The 21,515-nt window shown below is 36.7% G+C and overlaps 3 protein-coding genes across 3 annotated transcripts; all 3 read left to right on the forward strand.

Annotated features, from left to right (window-relative positions):
- Positions 1-6,620: 6,620 nt before the first annotated feature.
- Positions 6,621-9,488, forward strand: LOC147760398 (uncharacterized). The gene is made up of 5 exons (XM_087018851.1): positions 6,621-6,747; positions 7,115-7,250; positions 7,644-7,799; positions 8,430-8,557; positions 9,011-9,488. Exons 2-5 carry the CDS (start codon positions 7,116-7,118, stop codon positions 9,168-9,170), a joined length of 579 nt encoding a protein of 192 aa, XP_086874977.1. The 5' UTR covers positions 6,621-6,747; position 7,115; the 3' UTR covers positions 9,171-9,488.
- On the forward strand, positions 9,372-14,758 carry LOC147760399 (netrin receptor UNC5B-like). Its single transcript, XM_087018764.1, has 6 exons — positions 9,372-9,399; positions 10,336-10,506; positions 10,848-11,075; positions 11,495-11,602; positions 11,995-12,146; positions 14,066-14,758. The coding sequence occupies exons 1-5, from the start codon at positions 9,372-9,374 to the stop codon at positions 12,141-12,143; spliced, it is 684 nt and encodes a 227-aa protein (XP_086874890.1). The 3' UTR covers positions 12,144-12,146; positions 14,066-14,758.
- A 3,680-nt stretch (positions 14,759-18,438) lies between these two features.
- Positions 18,439-21,374, forward strand: LOC106154058 (uncharacterized). The gene is made up of 5 exons (XM_086994375.1): positions 18,439-18,657; positions 19,143-19,276; positions 19,643-19,731; positions 19,864-20,142; positions 20,437-21,374. The coding sequence occupies exons 1-5, from the start codon at positions 18,463-18,465 to the stop codon at positions 20,445-20,447; spliced, it is 708 nt and encodes a 235-aa protein (XP_086850501.1). The 5' UTR covers positions 18,439-18,462; the 3' UTR covers positions 20,448-21,374.
- The last annotated feature ends 141 nt before the right edge of the window (positions 21,375-21,515 follow it).

The following is a 21,515-nucleotide window of genomic DNA, read 5'->3' on the forward strand; positions in this document are numbered from 1 at the left end:
GTAAAACATCAAGATGGCAAGAAATAGCAGTCTGTTGTATAGCTATACCTGTAAACATACCTCACCTCAGCCTTAGTAGCGTGTTTGAAAACAACGAAGCTTCGTCTTTTACAATTTTTGTTTTCATTTTAATTTCTAAATGAACGGTTTAGCAGATCAAATACTCTCAGGTATACCAGGAATATCAGATGAAGCTGTCTTGGTGGATGTATTTTACCCTCGGCGAAGTCTCATTTTGGTACATATGTTAGCCGATACAGGAAACCGATATCGAGACTTATATTGATACCGAAAATTAAATATCCAAGACTTAACAAACTGATATTATAACTGAGATTATAACTTAGAACATGTTATTCCGCGGACTAACAGATCCGTGAATCAAATATGACCGTCCCACTTGAAAGCGTGCTGCATAGTCTCCTGAGAGACCCTGAATAGATGTCTCGCTGGGAGGCGAGTTTTCGAGAGTGTCGGCCATATTTGATCTCAGATGTGTTAGTCAGCGGATCAACTTCTGTTGTGAATGCAGCCTAAGAAGTTCTTTAAGACTCAAACAAATGGATGGCAAATATGAACATGATGTGCAACAGTCAGAGATGGTCTCAGCGGAGGTTTAATTGGCTAGGAATTTCAAAAAGTATTGTTTTTCCATATTGTTTGTTTTGTAGGAATACCTCTATTGAATGCAAATAAATATTTATCTGTTACAAAGCAAAGAGAAGAAATATTTTCTTGGGGATACATGGATTAGAGATGTTATTGGCAACTTATTTATTGGTCTCAGTTTATAATAGTGATTTCTTATCCGGTTTCATACATGTAGAACTAAGGTGAATCACCCTTCCTATCTGAATAATCTTAAAGTATTCACCTGTTGCTTGTTTGGGGTTAGCTTGATTTATTCTTCCACGCATATCCCACCCGTAGGATATGCGCATATCTCAATAAAACGGAGAGAACATATGTTACATATTTGCATTGCATTTTTATTGAAATTGCCAAGAAGTTTCGAGATACATGACGTGTGTCTTGGTAAGCTGCCATTTCATACCTGACCTTAAGGTCACGAATAAACAAAACCCGCCGTTATGTGACCTAGAATGTCGACTCAATTGAGCGAGTCCATTATTTCAGTTGTTAACAACATGTTGTGCTATAGAGCGTTAGACCTTTGTAGCAAAATCCAATATACCTGGAAATTTTAACGCATTTCCTTTCGTTATAAAGGTATCAAAACCGTTGACAAATTATGAGTTATAAATTGGAGTTTTTAACATTTTTCCTAGTGTTGTGGCGTTTTCGAAACCGAGTCCTTAAAATTCACTTGAGAGTGGCTATGCCGGTTCTGGAATTTCGTATTTTGCCTTTGGGACCTGAAACCTGTATAATTATGTTTTATTCAGCGTGGGTTGCTGAAACGTCAAAACTGCCAACGATGATGCCACGTGATCAAGAGTCCGCTTGGTTTTGAGATGGTTCTTAAATCTACTGGTCGGTGACAGCTCACTTATTCGCACTTTGTCACGAGTCAGGTACTCATTGAGAAGGGTAGATAGCGCAATTAAGACAGAACGCAGAAAAGACAGGCTCATCAACATATAGCCAGAAGTTTAGACCAAAAATAACTTTTTCGGTAAGTGTCCATTTTATAAATTTGGTACATGGTTTCACGGTTTTCTACAAATTGTGCTCAGTCGGAAGGTTTGCATGTAAATTATGGGTTATTTGTTAGCAAAATTCAAGTTTTATCCATAAATATCATAATTTTATTCATCTAAGTGTATTTTCTTTTAGTTCATATATGGATTGGTTATGTGTAGTGTATACAATGCTTGGACCATTATCTTTTTGTATGCGTATGTGGATATTTCTAATAACACATATGTAATAAATCTCTATTAAGACGCATTTTGCAGAGTATACGGGATGCGCAAGTTGTGTGGTATATGCCATATAATGATCGAACGTGCGATGCATACCTTCGAAATATTTCAAAAGTAACACTGATAGAGAAACAGTTATTTTGGAGTCCGTTGACACCCTAAACACAAAAAAGCATTATAATAATTAAAGAGTACTGCAAGCATCAAAGCCTGGTGTATGTCGGTCAACCCCGTTTTCCAATATAGCTATAGGCTGGCACAGAAAGAGATTGGTGAAAAATATCGTGTGTAGTTATTCGTTTTTTCTTCTACAAAGCTTCCGTCTTTATAATTTGGCACTGACTTGATTTTTAAAACATTAATATATATATATATATATATATATATATATATATATATATATATATATATATATATATATATATATATATGTTGATTACTAAACATTTTTTCATGCAAACTTCCTATGGTAAATTTTGTTTGTTGAAATTAGTTGAAGAAATTGTGAGGTAATGTCAGTAATGTTAACAAATGTAAAATTCATTTATATGGTAGGAGTATGTAGCCATGTATTTGCGTGTATGAAGTTCAAGTTAAATCTTAACGCACATGTCGGTAAAGCTTGGCTATCGGCAGTTCGATTTTTTTATTTCTTTTCCCATTTTTTAATTAACAATAGCGTTTTTTTCTTCACATTATATTTTATTAATAGTTTACGATATAGAAGCATAAAGACGAAAACTTATAATAAGGCTTAAATTATATGTATTAGGGTTCTTGTATTTCAAAACTACATAATGAAAGCTCGGTTAATTTAAATGATATCACATAGTATTACTATAGATAAGTATGTCATGAAATTGTTGCCACTGTGGTAAAATTATAAAATAGAAAATAACAAACATCGTTAAAAGTGCATTTTTTTTGGCATTATTTTCAGACACATCAGTTTGAATAAAAAACGTGGAGTTGTTGAAATCCATTTATTGGAATACGTACTGCCTCCAACGCGTTTTACTCATGTTCAAGAGGTGTCAATCGATAAAAGCTTTATTGTTTCAACATATTATTTTGATGAACATTTTGCTTCGGATTATATTAACGATTTTATTGCTTTATATCCCCGGGAACAGCAATGTTAACATAATTTAACCTTTTAATTTCTTAATCGAAATGGAATAACGTAACTTCAGAATTTCCCCATCGCTGAAATGCTAATGTTTTGTTTATCTATGGCGTCATCCTATTATGCCTGTAGCTGCAAATTCCTCATTTTGCCCAATTATACCATCCACGTATTGCTGGGCAGTGATACAAAGACACGTTACTCGGGCGAGGTTAAGACGATCATTTTTGTCTTAGTGCAACGGGCGTGAACAGGGAGAGTAAACCTGGGCTCCGTATCTCGAAAGGTTCGCTACGTTGCGCAAGTGCGCAAGCGTCTCGATTCCATAACTCCTCCATACTCGTCCCATATAATACATTGTAGCCTCTATTTGATATAGCGATTCGCAATACGCGATGCTTTCGAGATACGGGTGCCTGGCGCAGGAATGCCAGGCGTATCCCAGCAAATTTACGCCCCGTTGATGCAACCGGGCCCAGGATCTTGGCTATCAAGTACACACGACAATTAAATGGTTTAGAGCAAAAATTATAGCAAAAATCTGTTACAAAGGATCGTAATCTTTACTCTTGTCAATTACTACACCAAGTTTGGTGATTTATCTGCAGCAATTACGTATTTATCTCACTAACCGATTGGCATCTACACCAAATTAGTTTTGTAAGAACAGAGTAAATCTAAAATATTTTGTTAGAAGGTGTTTTCTGAGGGAAAGTTTGATGCACTTGAAATCAATCTTCTCTAAATTACAGGGTATGTATCATTAATGTATTAGGTCAGAATTTAATCCAATGGATATTGCTCCTATGCTTTTGTGAGTGAGATTTTGAGAAATCTTGTTACTTTCTGTTAGACAGAAAGGCATATAGAAGGCCAGCCAAAGCCGATGAAATATACAAACTCCTTCCATCGAATAATGATATCCCATTTGATGCATTGGGAAAATAAACTTATCAACTTTTTACAAGTTCGAAGAGCATCTACCATACTGCCTAGTTACCTGATATAGCCCTGATTTAAAATGCCAATTTGTGAGCATTCTGTGAAAACAAACACTGCGTCCTCTACGTCACCAAACTTAGAGCAATTGCAGGTTTTCTTTCGTTGTGGTGTCAGGAGGATTTGGTGCTTCAGTACTTACCTTTGCGCCACTGGCTGTTGTCATTCTCTCCTCTCCCGTGGGTGGTATCCAGATGGTATTCTGAATACAGATTTCTTCTCTTCATTTTTACATATTTTAGCATGTGTCAATGCTGGTTGAAGACATTATACATTCTCACTGCGCAAATGCTGGTGTCAGATTGCAAAAGGTATCACGCCATGCTTATTGATACGTATAGAATATTTAACCGCTTTGTTCCAAGGTGACAAGGTTACAGATGTCAAGGACATACCGATAGCTAAAAACAGGGTATATGTTCCTTCATAATGCTCGTTTTTTCTCGGTATATTTAATAAATTCAGATTGTTTTGAAGTTATGCATACTCTATGCATACTCATTCTGAATGGTCCCTAAGAGATTTCACCCATGACGGTACAAATGAAAAATTTGGAACTAAAAAATATTTTTACAGAGCCTGGTTTTCTCAAAGGTTGTGGATAGGGTATAAGCATGCACAAGGGATACACCTGAGTAATATAAAATGATATTTTTAGACATCCAGGCATTTTTTCTTCGTTGATTTCGTAACACAATGCTTCAAATATAAATGTAAAATCATGGGTTACTGTCACTTTTATGTTAAAGGTTTGATTTTATCAACGATGTGGTCACTGCAATTCTATGCTGGAATAGTCGTGTTGCTCCTGCTGGACTCACAGGTGGAAGGTACGTATACTTACCTATAAAAGATGAACAGAATATATACCTTGATCTCGCAAATAATATATATGTCTTTGCCATCAGAAATTAGCGAGAGGTCCCGGGTTCGATCATCATATGCAAGGTGTTTTCATAAAAAATACAAAACATTTATATTCGCCGTTTGGGAGGTAAATATTACCTGATATTGACCTACCTTTCACCGCTGTCGACCGGTCGGTTGAGCATCAAAATTCGTTATCATGTAAAAGAATGTACTTATTATTTCAGGGGACCATTTCAAATTCGCCACAATCAGTTGCAGGCCTCATCCAGCTGATGCACTCCAGGTTAGTTGTTGCACGTTACCTTGTTTTCATGGATTAGTCAGTTGTAACAAACACAGATTGTAACTTCATTAATGGTGAATAAGTTTCAAACCCCATATCTATCTATCTATCTATCTATCTATCTATCTATCTGTATGTATGTCACAAGCAAGATTGAAATCCAGGCAGATTTTCAATCTACCTAGGTAATATTTATAATTTTTCTCCATTGTTCCCGTTTATCCAGGTAGTCTGCACGTGGCGGTCTGCATGGGCCCTAAACAGTGGGCCATGTTATTATCCCTGCACGCAGGATAAAATCGGCCTACTTACCGATGGGGTTTATGGCCAGTGGGAGTGTTCTTTTGGTAAGTACAATACCACGCATGCTCACAGATTAGCTAGCTCAGACCCAAGTTTAAAAGTCAGCTCCCTGTCTTAGTTGACTAGGATCACCATGAGAGTGATGTAACGCTGTTCCTGATAGGGTAAGATTTGCGCATGTGACCGTGTAACGTTGGTAATTAAGTTTTTAGGGGATCTGCCTTATTTTATTTATTTATTTTTTATTATTTTATTTATTCTAATTTTTTTTTTTGTGAAACTGGACCCGGATGGTTTCAGCACGTCCAAAGTTTCATGAAGTTTGGTGAAAGCCGAGTGCTAGGAGGCGACGTCAAAATATAATACTTTTCCCCTTTATCTTCCACTATAGGCTGCGGATCCACAATAAACATTGCACCTCATCAATACTACCTTACAGCCATAGATAGTATTGAAGATTACCAACAAGGCCGGAATGATTTCTTTTACACTTGGCCAGGTCCTGGTGTGTTTCACTTTGGGTTAGTCTGTTTTTAGTCTTCGTCTATCCCATTACACCCATTAAACATCTGTCATTGATCTAGTTACTAGGATCATAGTATGCTATTATTCTTAGAGTCCCATTGAGACGTATAGAATGTCCTATAGGGGTTTTTCGTAAGGGGCATTTATTTAATATCATTTACATTTATTAAGTGTGCTTTGTAGAATGTGTGCAATTAAGTTGGCCAAATCGCAGGCAGCATTGAAATCCAAACCAAATGTTTATATGTTAATAGGATATTCAAAGTGCAAATAATTTGGTTAGCGTATTATGTAGGAAATGTTAGGGGCCCGTTTCACAAAATCACTTTAGCCTGAAGGCGAGTCATTCAGTTAAGCAAATTGTACATATCACAGCTCCCACAGAGCTGAGTTGATCCACTGACACCTATGGTGTCTACGGGGCCTTACTGGGAAATGGGATCTTAAACACAAATAACACGAAGAAATAATAGTACCTTCGTTTATTACAAACGGACAGCGCATTCGGTATAGTACTGACGTATTTTTTAGTCAACCGAACGACATGTGTTTTTGTTTATTGGATTAAGTAAGTACTTATATTTACGCGACGCGTGATTTGCATCTTGGCACCTCAGATTTTCAGGTTGCTGCTGGGCAACATTGGTCAATGGAGGGGATGGCTGGAATATCTATACCCAATACAATGCCGGTGTTAGAAGCGACACGGGAAAACCAAATGCTAGTCCTGTTACGGCAACAGTTCCAATCACTGAGTAAGTGTTCTGTAAATGCGCATGTGGGTTTAAACGGATATTGGTGTTGCTGTACTTGTACATGTACTACAATATATGTCCCCACATGTGAAATTGCTCTGCAACGTTTTTTACGCTAGTTACTACTGTAAATCCCATAGAGCAATCGCTTTGAATAACAGTTTCCAATGTGTCTTGTATTAAATATCCGAGCTATTGTAACAAAACAGTTATAGACTCGCCAGTTATAGACTAGGTACGCTTTCAGGCTATTGTGTAGAAAATGAGCAGTTTTAATTTTCATCATTATGAGTAACACTTATACACAGATTAACTTTCATCAGGTTATTATTATTATTATTATTATTATTATTATTATTATTATCAGCATGGTTGTTTCCTGTGGATATCGGTTTGACATCCCGTATGCCGACCCAGACGGGGATACTGTAAGATGCCGCTGGGCAACAGGCGACGAGTGTGGAGGGATCTGTGGGCCACTGCCTGGGTCAACTTTATATCCAGTAAGTTTCTCTCTCTCTCTCTCTCTCTCTCTCTCTGAAACACAATACTCACACACACACATGCAAGCACAGCCAATACCGGTGCTACTTTATTACAGCACGAAAGCTCTCTCTCCTCGCACGCTCACAAACACACACACACACACACACACAGAGAGAGGGAGAGAGAGAGAGAGAAAGAGAGAGAGAGAGAAGTGACCACATGTAAATATATTTACCTTTACTGCTGCCTACAAATAAAGCTTGCTGGGAATTTTTACAAGCCGCCAAGTCGCGGAAAAAGTGAACAAGCTTCTCAGCAGCATGATATGCCGTTCTCTGCTCGAACAGGGCACACGGTATATACAAATATGGACAGGATGACTTGCTGGGTAAACCTTTGCTTCATTTCAGAACTGCACTCTTATCATCCCAGCCTCTGCCCGCCCTCTTTATACTAATGGGCTATACGGCATAGCAGTAACCATTGAAGATTTCCCGGCAGGAAGTATAACACAGGGTGGAGTCCAGAAAGACGAAACAACTCCATTGTCAAAGGTCCCATTGCAGGTAAGGTTATTAAGCGATGGATATATATAAACAGAAACGAAAATATATATTTAGGGTCAGGAATATTTGAACGACGCATGAAGACCTTTTCTACTTTTATTTTTTGAATATTAAAATGATATCAGTACTTATAGTATATCGTTAAAACTGGTGGTGATTATGCTGTTAAGCTTTATGCAAAAAGTGCATCAAGCATTTTGTACGCTTCCATCGTTATTCACCTATCGGGGAATTCATTGTGTGAAATTGGTCCCTTTTGAGCCTGAAGTCACTGCATTGTCTTTTTGGCAGAGTTGCATATAGTGCATACCCTGTAATACTAATTCAGTGTTGACTTTCCATCAAAATTCACAATTTATGACCTACTTTGTGCATTATTTTATTTTTTGTCTGTGCATGACAGTTTTGCTGCCTTGTTTTTGGAATTACAGGTACAGATGCATGCATATTTTTTGCGATATTCTCATTTTAAACAAATTTGCATTTTCAGCGGGTGAGGTTGAATTCCCATGGGCCTTTAACCCTGCGCTAAAAAACACTCATCGGATAATCACCAATTTTTTTTATTTCCTTTTTTCAGCGCAGCAAATGTGCAAATGTATATGGTGCCATAAAAAATTAACATTTCAGTATCTAGCCAAAATAATGGATGGCTGCGATTGTGACAACTTGCCAGCCTTCCAAGATCCACCAGTGACAGTTAACTTCCTTCTAGGAACGACTTACAAGAAAGGCATTGTGGCAACTTCTTCCTATGGGTATGAAAGCATTTGGTGTCCTTCATTATACCACAGCATGCACCTATTTTACCATGCAATATATATCTTATATTCCTTTCATAAAATGGGTATTAGATAACCATGTCATATGATTTCGGTTGACGCAAAACCTTTAAAATATCAATATTAAATATTCATTATCCACACCTATGTTTACTGGCCAAAAAAAAAAAAAAAAAAAAATAGTGAGCTATTGTATTGACCACAGTGCTTCAAAACGCCCAAAAATGCACATGTTATAAAGGTCACTGAGTGCAGTCACAGAGCACCATCTCAGTCCTGCAGTAGAGTACTGATAAGCTTGACTATGGCCATCTAAAGCCGTTGCCATAGAATGCCTCATAAAACCATAGACAAAACAAAAATTGTGGTTCCTTTCTTTTGGATAATATATATTCTCTCCGTAACGTCGACTTCTTTTTACCAATGTAGGGTGAGTGCAATCAACGTGGTTCCTCCTACCGGTGCTATTGTGGGTACAATGGTTAAGGTAAATGGAACCACTGTCTCGGTGGGCATTAGCTGGACCCCGACCAGTGCACAGCTGGGAGAGACGTTGCTTTGTTACCAAGCCATTGGCGGTGACGGGTAAGTAGAGGCTTTTGTTATCAGGGGCAAAACCTGTCGTCCTGAGGAAATTTGATTTTTGTTTCAAGTAATACAATGGCATGGTGTACTTAGATACGTTCTTGATACCGCATTGCATATATACTCGTAAATTCGTGATTTACAAGTATTGTTATACACTATATAAAATCTAAGAATAGGAAAAGTCAATTGAAAACTATCAAATATGGTGTTGAAACCTAATGGGAACTTAGGTAATTATTGGCAATAACCAGTGTTATTGCCACTTATTTTGCGTCTATCTGGCAATAATTGTCTCATGTGTTAAAAATTGTACATGTAAACCCACTGCAAATTTAGTAGCACTCAGCATCCAGTTTGGAAAGCAGGCTTATTGTACAATAAGCGGTCAAGTATTATAAGTCAGATATACGAGTAGACTGTGCATGAATTTGACCAAAGTAACATTTATTAAGTACTGACACGTGTCAGTTCGTGTCAAAATGGTGCAATGAGAATGGTTATATTTGACTATATAGTTATATATTATATATACATTTTTTACAGTTGTCCTGGACCTTACCAATGTGATACAATTCAAGTAGGAGGTAAGATATTTGTTTTGATTTTCATTGTAATTTGAAGACATTTCGAGAAATTTGAAGCCAGTACGCACAGTATTATTCCCAAATCAATAATAACTCGTGAAAAGGGTCCAGCAATCGTTCTTATAACTTACATACTATTAAGCACTCATGCCTTTTACAAAACGTATGCTTTTCAAAACTGATTATCTATGTTAATATAAAATCTATATGTATATTTTTGGCATTGCACTCCCTTTTTTTCTAATGTTGTCGCTAGAATGTATACGAATAGAAAAATGAAGTTCATGGGAATTATGAAGGCTTATTACATTTGAGGATTTATTCCATTCTGTCTTCCCACGTCATCGCTACCACTGTCTCTACCAGTTTACTAGAAAGAGCCATTGCCAACTTCCATATTAATAACGTATTTTCATTACATTAAAACCCTTCCGTTTGCTTCCAAATGTGCACTATCAGTTGGACATTTTTTATGAAGGTGACTCGCTGAAAACAAAATTACAAAAAAAGGCGTTAATTCTTTCTTTTTGCATCTAAATATTCAATATTTTGTTGTTCACAAATGTATAACTTTACCTCCAGCCAATGGCGGCTGGTGCCCATATGGAGAGTGGGGTGATTGCTCAGTTACTTGTGAGACTGGTAAACAGGCAAGATCTAGGGTGTGCAAATGTCCCGGACCCTCCTATGGTGGCGTCGACTGTGAAGGTTCGGATACTGAGACTAGAACTTGCACCGGCCCTTGTTGCCCAGGTAAGGCAATCTCTATCTCTCTCTCTCTCTCTCTCTCTCTCTCTTCTGTAGAGCAAAGCAAAATGCTTATTGGCCTAAACCAATCCCAGGGAACACTCCTAGAGTGCACACCCTTCCCTCGTTAAAAGAAATAGATTAACAATAAGATTAACAATTAGATTCGGTTAAAACATTTTTGCTTCTTTTCCTGGTGAGTACATGTAACTGACGGTCCTAAATTATCAAACTGTATCAGTTCATTTTTTCATATATCTTGTCCTCTAACATAAGGACCTGCCACTGCCGATGGAAACATAACCTTATTTGGCGGCGGTAATGGCTTTTTAATGCGTACGTTTCAGTTGACGGTTATCTGAGTGATTGGTCACCGTGGTCTCCTTGTTCTGCTACCTGTGGACTGCCAGGTACGGTGATTCGGTGGCGCACCAAGGAGTGTATATACCCCGACCCAAAATGCCCTGGTGATGACTGTGGCGAGCTTCCGGTTGAATATGAAAACTGCACCCAACAGCCATGCTGTCTAAAGATGAACGAAACGGAAAGTTCGTCTTCATTTCAATACGACAGTGGTAAATATTCTAAGTCATTACAGTGAAGCGCACATTTTAAGTATCTTTTGTTCGATGGTTCTATAATAAAATTACTGTTGGTTTCTTTTCATACTCGAGGGTACATGTATATACATTATAATATAGCAGAGAAGGCCAGGTTGTTACTACCGACGTTACCCAAATGTTCATTTTATGTGGAATAAACCAAGCCTGCTTCTATGTTTTAACGTGTATTGTGTGGCTTTAAGCAATATTGAGATGTAATATCACTATTGAATCGTTAGCGCACATCCGTTTGCCTATAAGAAAAATATTGAAATCTAATGCCACTAGACTTTTCTTTCAAATTTATGAGTATATGAAACACAAGAAATTAAGGCTTCCCCTTTTGTAAACTATTCTGCATTTATAAGTTGCTTTATGTTGTTATTTTTTAGGAAATAGGCTTCATGATGTTAAGGTCGTTTTTAATGGAGCTAACACATATGAGAAGTATGTCACCTTTAAATGCGGAATTGTTCTGATTGAAAGTATCCAAAACTACGGTAAGATGATATCAATTGGGTCTTCTTCAGTTTTTTAAATATATATTTTTTCTGTTTTTTATATTGTTTTTTTTTTTCGCTCACTAGAAGCAACAATTTAACATTGTTTTACTATTTATGTTGAAACACTGAATAGTTTGTTTGAGTTCATTTTGTAAGCGTAAGATCAAGGGCGTTTTGTATGCAAAGTATATATCTTTAGTAATTATAAACAAAAAAAAAAAGAAAAAAAAAAAAAAAAGGCGTAGTGTGTAAATATTGCTTTAATTGTAAAACTAAAGTATATATTGTCTGGACCTAAGTTTTTTTTTCTGTCTTTTAAAAAGTAATACAAATCCAGGCGTGGAATCAGCATATATATTTTATTAATTTTATGTTGTATAATATTCCAGATGAAACCTATGTTGCTGCAGTGCAGGCTGCTGTGACAGAAGAATGTGTCGACTATTTGTCTCCAGTCTGTCACGTGACAATCCCTGCTCCTTATGGATGCCCTTGCGTCGTCATGATAAACTACACGTGTTGCGATGTCTTGTACTAAGTGGTGAGTGTTAAAAGTAAAAGAGGTTTATTCTTAGCGGAAAGCTGTTAATGGAACAAATAGTAATAATGTTTAAATTAGTTTTTCATTGAGTCTTGAAATCACGTGAATGCAAGTCATGATTTTCTTTTAAAAAGAAGTTTTTTTTGTCTTTTGGTATCCTGAAGGATATATTCCTTTAAGAACACTTCATTTCATTTTTTTTTAATTTCACCATTTTTATACAATACATATACAGCATTGTCAAAAAGGTTGTCCCACCCCCATTTCCATGTACTTTTCTTTACAAATGATCACCTCACAGCTGTGAACTGTTAAAAATAGTGCTTTTTATTACGGATACCGTGTCTAACATGATTAATGGTTTAAAAAATACAAAATAGTGGTGAAATATACACATTTTATACCATTTAGTAAAATTTATAAGAGGTACCCCCTCAAATCGACTGTTTCACTGTGACTTCTACAGATGTAAAGAAATGTCTATAAAATTGAAAAGACGCCATCAAATGTCACCAAATTCACACACAATTAGCATTAGAGTGTGCTCGTTAAAGATCACGTGCCTAACAGCGTGTGCGTCTACCGCGTACTGCAATTATCTCCTGTAGACGGCGCGACAAGACAAGACACGGGTTACAATTCTGTTTTGTGGGATATTGTCCCATTCTTCTTAAACAAGTTGGGGGAGTTGGTCCACGTTTCTATGGGGTTGGTTCTCCTTTGCATTGCACACTCCAATTCATGTCACAGTTGATTAGTAAGTTTAATATCAGGGCTCAAAGATGGTGGTTCCATCCTTAGACCATTGTGTTTCTTCAACAAACATTTGCCAGGCGAGAGGTGTGAGCAAGTGTGCAGTCATGATAAAGCCTGGAGTTAACCCCAAAGTCAGTTCTTGAAGATGGAATGAGATATCAGCTGAGAATGCTACGTTCAGTGATCCCACAGGCACCTGAACCTGGCCATCCATCACTGGAAGGAAGTCGGTTTCGATGCAGAATCAAATTATTTCTTGTATCCCATCGATGGTCAAAGAGGGTCCATAAACATGTTAAAAAATGCTTCTTGGAAGGGTGTGTGTAGGGTAATATCGCCTGAGGTGTTAGATCAATCCGCATTTGGAGAACATTCCAAGCCCACGGTATTAGTACATTGTTCCTTCTGGAACAAATCGTAACAGGGGCATTTTAATGTAATATTCTCAACAGAAATCTCACTCCATTTGCAAGAGGTGACTTCAGGGATGCTACTGGCTTCATTGTGACAACGCGCTTGCTCACCGCCCTCGTCTGGCAAAGGATTTGTTGCAGAAACACAGGGCTCTGAGGATGGGACAACCGTCTTTGAGCCCTGATATTAATCCTACTGAGCACCTGTGGCATAAATTGGAATGTGCATTGTTGAGGAGAACCAATTCCTAAATAATCTTGACCAATTCCGCCACGCTCTTTAGGATGAATGGGACAATATCCCACATAACAGAATTGTTACCCGTGTTGAAGGCTTGTCGCGCCGTCTACAGGAGATAATTGCAGTACGCGGTAGACGCACACGCTGTTAGGCACGTGATCTTTAACAAGCACACCCTAATGCTAATTGTGTGTGAATTTGGTGACATTTGATGGCGTCTTTTCAATTTTATAGACATTTCTTTACATCTGTAGAAGTCACAGTGAAACAGTCGATTTGAGGGGGTACCTCTTATAAATTTTACTAAATGGTATGAAATGTGTATATTTTCATCACTATTTTGTATTTTTTAAACCATTAATCATGTTAGACATGATATCCGTAATAAAAAGCACTATTTTTAACAGTTCACAGCTGTGAGGTGATCATTTGTAAATAAAAGTACATGGAAATGGGGGTGGGACAACCTTTTTGACCAATGCTGTATATGTGTTTTCTTTATTTTTCAGCAAAAGCGGAGGAACGCCAAGGCTATGATAATGTTGACAGTGTGAAAAACGGACATTGACAATCATCCTTTGCTTGTGCTTTCCATTGAACATTTACTATTTTCACTGGGTGGTAGTTACTGACGCGATTAAAAACTACATGAAATCATAAAACACTGGGAAAAAACTTTCGCAGCTTTGCTTGAATAATATTTTAATACAATATACTTTACCTTAGTTTTCCTCTCAACTTGACACAGATCTGACATATGTCTTGGTTGTTTTAAGCTATATTATGTACCTACTCCAATTGTCTTTATTTATTCATTGTTTAAATACTTAATCAGAGTGTATTCTTATTATAATATTTAGATGTCCTTTTTGGTGGGCAACTCCAAATGGAATAGTTATCTTCCATCTACTAAAGTGATGTGATGTTTTAATTTATATGATAAAAGTATTTTGGTTATAATTAAAAGTAGTCTGGTTTAGTGATTTTATGATAAGTAGTCTGGATGGTTTCAGGTGGTGGTTCTTGACGTTTCACTTATATTTTTAAAGTTCATATTAAGTGTGTTTTTGCTTAAAGTATAAATTATTAGGAATAAATCGTTCGCATTTCCTTAATTTCATTATCTTGTGAGATTTCACTTGTTCAATGTTTTGGTTAACAGGGTATCTTTCTTAATGCAAATAAAACTGTCGCAAACTGTAGAGTTTGGTTGTTTGTTTGCATTTCTTGTTGTACCACCAGTGCGCCGCTGGCAGTACACATGGTTTTAGTCTCGACTCCTATAATCCGCCGTATCCGCCGCCATGTAACCATTACCACTTCTTCTAGTCTACAAGAGCCTGCGTACCCAACTCTTGGATTTAGGTCACATAAACTCAACTCGACCCACGTGAATTTAGGGCTTTGTTGGTGCACCGGTCTACTATTGAACCTGAATAGGAAGTAGTATGCCGGCAATCTAGCTGTGACCTTGAAATTGACCTTTAACCTATTTTTCACCAATAACAGCACATGCAAATCTTTTGGCTCTTCCATCTCCAAAATGGACAGAGGTACGCCCATAGTTACTATAGAACTTGCATAAAAAGTCATGTACTGGTAATCTAACTGACCTTGAAATTGACCTTTTACCTATTTTTCACCATGAACTGCACTTAGCAAATTTCCCAGCCTAGCATTTCCAAAACTGGCAATGATAGGCCCATAATTACTATTGAACTTGAATAGGAAGTCATATACTGGCAAGCCAACTGTGACCTTTGAATTGACATTTTGCCAATTTTTCACCATAAACTGCACTTTGCAAATCTTTTCGGCCCTTTCATCTCCAAAACTGGCAGAGATACGCACATAGTTACTATTGAACTTGAATAGGAAGCTATACACTGGTAAATTGACCTATGATCTACTTTTCATAATGAACTGCATTTTGCAAATTTTCCTAGCCCTATATCTCCAAAACTTGCGGGGATGCACCCATAGTTGCTGTGAACTACAATGGGAAGTCATACACCGGCAATCTAATGGTGACCTTGAAATTGACCTTGGGCCCATTTTTCACCATGAACTGCACTTCGCAAAGTTTCCAGCCCTTGTATTTCCATAACTGCCAGAGATGGGCCCATAAATTCTCTTTTTTTATTTGAATAGGAAGTCATATACTGGCAATACTGTGACCTTGAAATTGAGCTTTGACATATATATATATATATATATATATATATATATATATATATATATTTTTTTTTTTTTTTTTTTTTTTACCATAAACTGCACTTTGCAAATATTTCGACCCTTTTAGCTCCAAAACTGGCAGAGATGCGCCCATAGTTACTGCTTAACTTGAATACGAAGTCATGCACTGGCGAATTGACCTTTGACCCACATTTTCGTGATGAACTGCATTTTACAAATGTTCCAATCCTTGTGTTACAAAAACTGGCAGAGATACGTCCAAAGTTACTATTGAACTTGAATAGGAAGTCATATACTGGGAATCTTGCAATGACCTTGAATTTGACCTATGACCTCCTTTTCACCACGAACCACACTTTGCAACTTTCCAAACTCTCATTAAACAGATTGAATCTCGGCTCCGAGGTTTGATTGCTAGACCCCTGTAGCGACGGCGCGTGTGGTGGCGTGTTTTCATAAAAATACGGACTTTAGGCATGACTTGGGATTGGGTGTATTTTTTTTTCATATTACACGCTTGCTTAGATGTTGTTCAATACAATAACAGTATATCAATGCAGTGACTGTACTTAGTAAATTAGCAATATTATACCAGCTCTTAAGTTGCACCCTTCTTATTTCTTGAACTAAAAGGGATAATATCTTCGTATGAGATCTATATTTTACAAAAAAAAAAAAAAAAAAAAAAAAAGAACAACTCATAGATATATAATATATTCTGTTGTATCAACAAAGACGGCAGTTATAGTTATTATTCTGATATCTGAGCTTGTCTTAAGACCACGTGACCTCCATTGATGGCTGTACTCTCTTATGATCTTAACTTTGAATGTAAAAACAGATTCATTATCCATTGGTTAGTATGGGGAAATTGTTTACTCCAGGAAATTTCATTTTTTGGCCAAAACGAAGAGTTATTATCCCTTTAATTTAAAAATTGCAAGTGAAATATTGAAGTATATTTAACGGTATTGTCAGCCTTCTCTCAAAACTTAGTAGTTAATAAATAAATCCTTAGTGTCCAATGATTAAATTAATTAATATTTACACATATGCGATTTAAAGGGTGGCGTCATAATTGCGATTTTGGGGTGAAACCTGAAAAATCGGTTTCTCAAATTTTTCCTTTAGCTGTGAACCCATGATCATATTTTTATCGCCGATTTAATGACACCAAATAGTACTCCAAAACCCTGCCACCGATTTTTCTTTATAGTCTTAGTTCAGATTTTATGGTTGATAAATTAAAATAATGCCTTTTGTTTAATGAAAATCTGTAATTAGGGATTGGGATTGTAGCGTATACACTAGTGGTCAACTCTGCCAATTTTCGTGATAAAATCTTGTTCAGGGATGAAGTTACGCCAATACCGATTGCTATCTTACTTCAAAATAGAAAGGTGTTAAATTGACAATTAAAGCTTCGAGTTGCCTATGCTAATACATTGCAAAAATAAATAAAAACGCCGATTTTTTATATTTTCTAGTTTTTTTATTGTTTTGAATCAGCACAAAGACAGGTGCATTATTTAATAATTTGCTGCAGGAAAAATCTAATTTTCGGTATATCGATGATAATAAAGGGTCACAATATCCTTAAGCTCGTATTTTTCACGCGAGTAACACAGCTGAAATGTGCACTAATCACATTATGTGTTCCACTTCCCCTACCTTAATGTTCCTTGCTAAACCCATTCGGGGCTCTAAATTGTTTTCGACAACTGTCAAAGCAGAATGGAGAAAGATTAACATAGATTCAGTCTAACAAGAAAGTAACGCGTGATTTTATTGTCTCAGAAGTGCTTTTTTATGACTAATACTATACAAATCTCTAAGAGTTTTTTTTTTTTTTTGCTAAGTTGTAACCGCGATAATTTACACAATATGACTTCACATATGCCGAACTGCAGCAAACTGTCAATATAATTATAACTCACAAACTCTTTTTTGTGCACTTATTTATTTATCTATATCTAACATATGTGGGCTTACATGACAAATGTACAGTGGTAAATCTCAGAAAGGTCGACTGGCTTAATCGTTCTAAAATCCTCCAGTGTCTTATAGAACAAAAAAAAAAAAAAAAATGTACCTAGCAAGTTAATAACCAAGAGCCTAAATGAAAATATCTTGTGACATAATTATTTTTTCTGTGGCCCTGGTAGGGGTAAAATAGGTGAGTGTCTGCTAAGATTTAACTGTGCATGCGTGTTGGGACATTAATAATACGATGTACGTGCCTTAGAGACCAAAAAACGTACAGACCACATGTTAGTAATTCTTGGTGTACATAGCCTGCCGTATAAAATATTTTATAATGAATACACATGCATTATATTGAATACCCCTTATGCCCATTCCGTAGCAACTTCTCAAAAGAAAACGTGAGCATTTTTTTCGTGGTTGTTAGGGGCTTAAAACTTTCTTTCTCTCCGCTTTTGGTTTAAACATTTGTTTGATTTCTTCGTGTTTATTGTGAACTGCTGGGGTATTATAATTCCATTTTGGACGATTTTATTTTCTAAGAATAACAGTTGACTTTGGTACAAACACAACGTGGTATCAAACCATACACGAAATGAAATATAAGGCAGTCAGACAGACACAAAGGTTTTCATCGGCTCTCCCTAAATACATTATCAGCAGACCATAGCGCATAAACTCAAAATTAAGAACATCACTGACTTTAAGGAAAGTCAGGACAGTTAGTATGGCTGCCTTAATACTAGTAATTTTCTTTGCTATGACAGTCTCCGTCGTAGACGGGATAGTTGGATACCCAAAATCAGACCAACCGGGGGAGTTCATCCCAGGTACGACCGCCTTAATTTGGAGGTGGGACAGGCGACGAGGATGGTACTGGTATCCCACAATGCCTATATCATCAAACCTGAATGAAACCAAGGTAGGTAAATGCCGTTAAAGATGTTCATACATGTAAATACCTAGAGCACTTTATACGCTAAAATGCCTTTTTTAAGATATAGATCTGCGCGTTGCAAAAAAAAGAAAAAAATGCTATGATTATATGTTTTATCATTTATCAACTTGGTTGCCGAAAATGTCATTTGAAGTCAGCACGATTGTGCTTGGAGAGACAACGTTGCACATGGTTGATTCTTAATTCTTTTCACAAGGTTATTTCTCCTAACGCCTTCTAGACCATTAGAGTGAGGTAATTCAGACTTTGTCGATGGAGAAACTCGTCAACACAGAGGGTACATGGGCACTTCAGACTTAAGATCACCTTAGGTTTGAGGTGTCTCTAGGGGCAGATGATTCTAAGACAACAACCCTGAAAAATGCAAAAGGGATTAACTGAATTTTATAATACTAACATGCTTGAAGTATAAGGAAAAGCTTAACAGCTTGTTGTTGTCGTCTTTGTAGGTATCTGGAAAATGGTATCAAATCATGTCAAAGGAGATGCCACCTTTCTCTAATGATTCCTTTCTGGACGACTTTGTGCTGAATATACAGAAGAAAGATGGCGGAGGTTTGTCCATCGATATGCAAGGAAGACGGTTAGTTTGACAATTTAAAAACTATTATTAAATATGTGGAATATAAAATGCTATATATGGGATAGAGTAGAAAGGGGAATTACTGTAAGTTTCCGCATAACAAAATGATCATATTTAGCGTTGAAAATAAACAAACACTTTCATGGGCAGTGTTCTGGTCATTTTTATATGACACGTTCCATTCTTTTTGTTCAAACCCTTTTTTTAACACGTGGATGAAAAAATACATTTCATCTTTTAAACATAGTGAAGTATTATTTGACATTAAAGTGGTGCCCGTTCCGTTCCTAAGGACATAATTAACATGTGTTTCACACAGTCATTAAATTGCACATTTAAGTATTCAATGTCTCTTTATTACTGTAGAAAACGAGGCGATAACCAAAAATGTTTGGAAACTGGCCGTTTACACTTGGTCCCCACTCAAATGAACGGGAGGTATACAATGGATATAGGTAGGTTCCCTTATTTCGCTGAGTTTTCTAATTATACTCAATACTGTTTCAACTTGACTTGCATTTCCGTAAAGATTGATATAAGGGCCATTTTTATTATAAAAAAGATGAAAAAAATCTTATATTTCCTAGGTCCTGCAAACGACATCCTGGAAAACCACTTCACCACTGCTTTCGACAAGTCAGAGGTCAATGAGTACATTATAGCCGACACCGATTACGCCCACTTTTTGGTTACCAAATACTGCCTTGGGAAGAGAAAAGACGGGACGTGTTCCAAATTGGAGGGTGTGGCAATATCCAGTCGGAATCCTGTATTGGAGGCCATCCACCTGTACAATGCCATGCAGGTGGTTGCCAAGGTGCTGTGTAGAAGTCTTGTGGGGTTTCTGAATCACGAGCAATCCAATGGTATGGACATTACTTGAGTTTTACCGGCACTCATCGTTTGATATCTAAACCTAATTTGTCTTACAACCCAAGTGTGTGTTCATTATCAAATGCATTTTTACGTTTACTACCTATAACACGTTTTAACGAAAGGGTTCAACATCTAATAAACATAGACTGCTTTATTTTTAATTGAACTTCTAACCCAAGTATTTAAACTAGTATAATGTTCTACATGTATATATCATTATAATCCAAAATAAGGAAGGCAAAAAGCCTAGTAATTCATTTTCAAAATATATATTTTGGTTCCAGCCTGTTTGTGAAAGACAATGTACATGCGCGCATTGTGAGCCGGAGACCAAAACTTGTTTGACTGGGGCTAGGGAAACGAACATGTGGACAGCTAGGGCCACCAAGACCGAGAACGACAGCGTCTGTACACTTAACAATAACAATATCATTTAAACTGTAATTACTATATAATATGAAAGACCTTGAAGAACAGCCCACTTTCTCTATAGAAAGAGACACTTGTTTTTCTTTTGGTCTTCCTCTCTTTCGTTATACACGTATCTCTACTAGAAACCCAATTTTTAAATAAAAACGTGCTTTATGAAATTGCTGATGACTGATGACGGCCAGCTCATTATTACTGTTGTTATTGTTATATAAGTACTCTTGGCCTGCAGGCTTTAACTACAGTTGAATAAGGGACATGCATTAAATACGTTTGCAAAAATGATGCCAGACGGCACGTTTTTGCTACATCAGTATGGCATATATTTCAGGAAATGGAGTCCATTTTTTGGCATTCTACTGTGTCAACTTTCACAAATACCTCACTATACAAACTATGACTATGCAGACCCGTTGTGAACGTTAAGGAAGCGGAACAAATTACTGGTGCTTTGTACATTTGATGTTTACGACTGAGTGATTTGCCTGACATATATTTAAACAGAATGTGAACTTAAATATACCTCCATGTTTCAGTTGCAACATAAACTCAATAGAGCAAATTTGAAAGGTAATGCGGTGTGATCTTTGGATATAAAATTTGCAAGAATTTTTCTTGGGTCCATTTTTATTCTGTTTGGATAAAGATGTCGCCAATGTGCAGGGATTTCTAATGCATGCTTAAGTGCCACTTATACAAAAACAAAATTTATAAGCACCTAGATTATATATAAAAAATGAAATTTCGTCTTTGAAATCCTGAATAAAGCAAACATTCCGCATTTGCTGTAAGGTGTGTTTATTTTAAATCTGAATTGGAATCTAATACATTATCATAATTGTTACTGACGGTTCATGGATCTTAGTTCACATCTATTGAATTTATTAATTAGGCTTCACCGTGTGCAGCAGGTAGAACAATGTGTTGAACTCAG

The sequence above is a fragment of the Lingula anatina genome, chromosome 8 (genome assembly GCF_051362555.1).
Source record: "Lingula anatina isolate TDL-2025a chromosome 8, LinAna3.0, whole genome shotgun sequence".
Lineage (NCBI taxonomy): Eukaryota > Metazoa > Brachiopoda > Lingulata > Lingulida > Lingulidae > Lingula > Lingula anatina.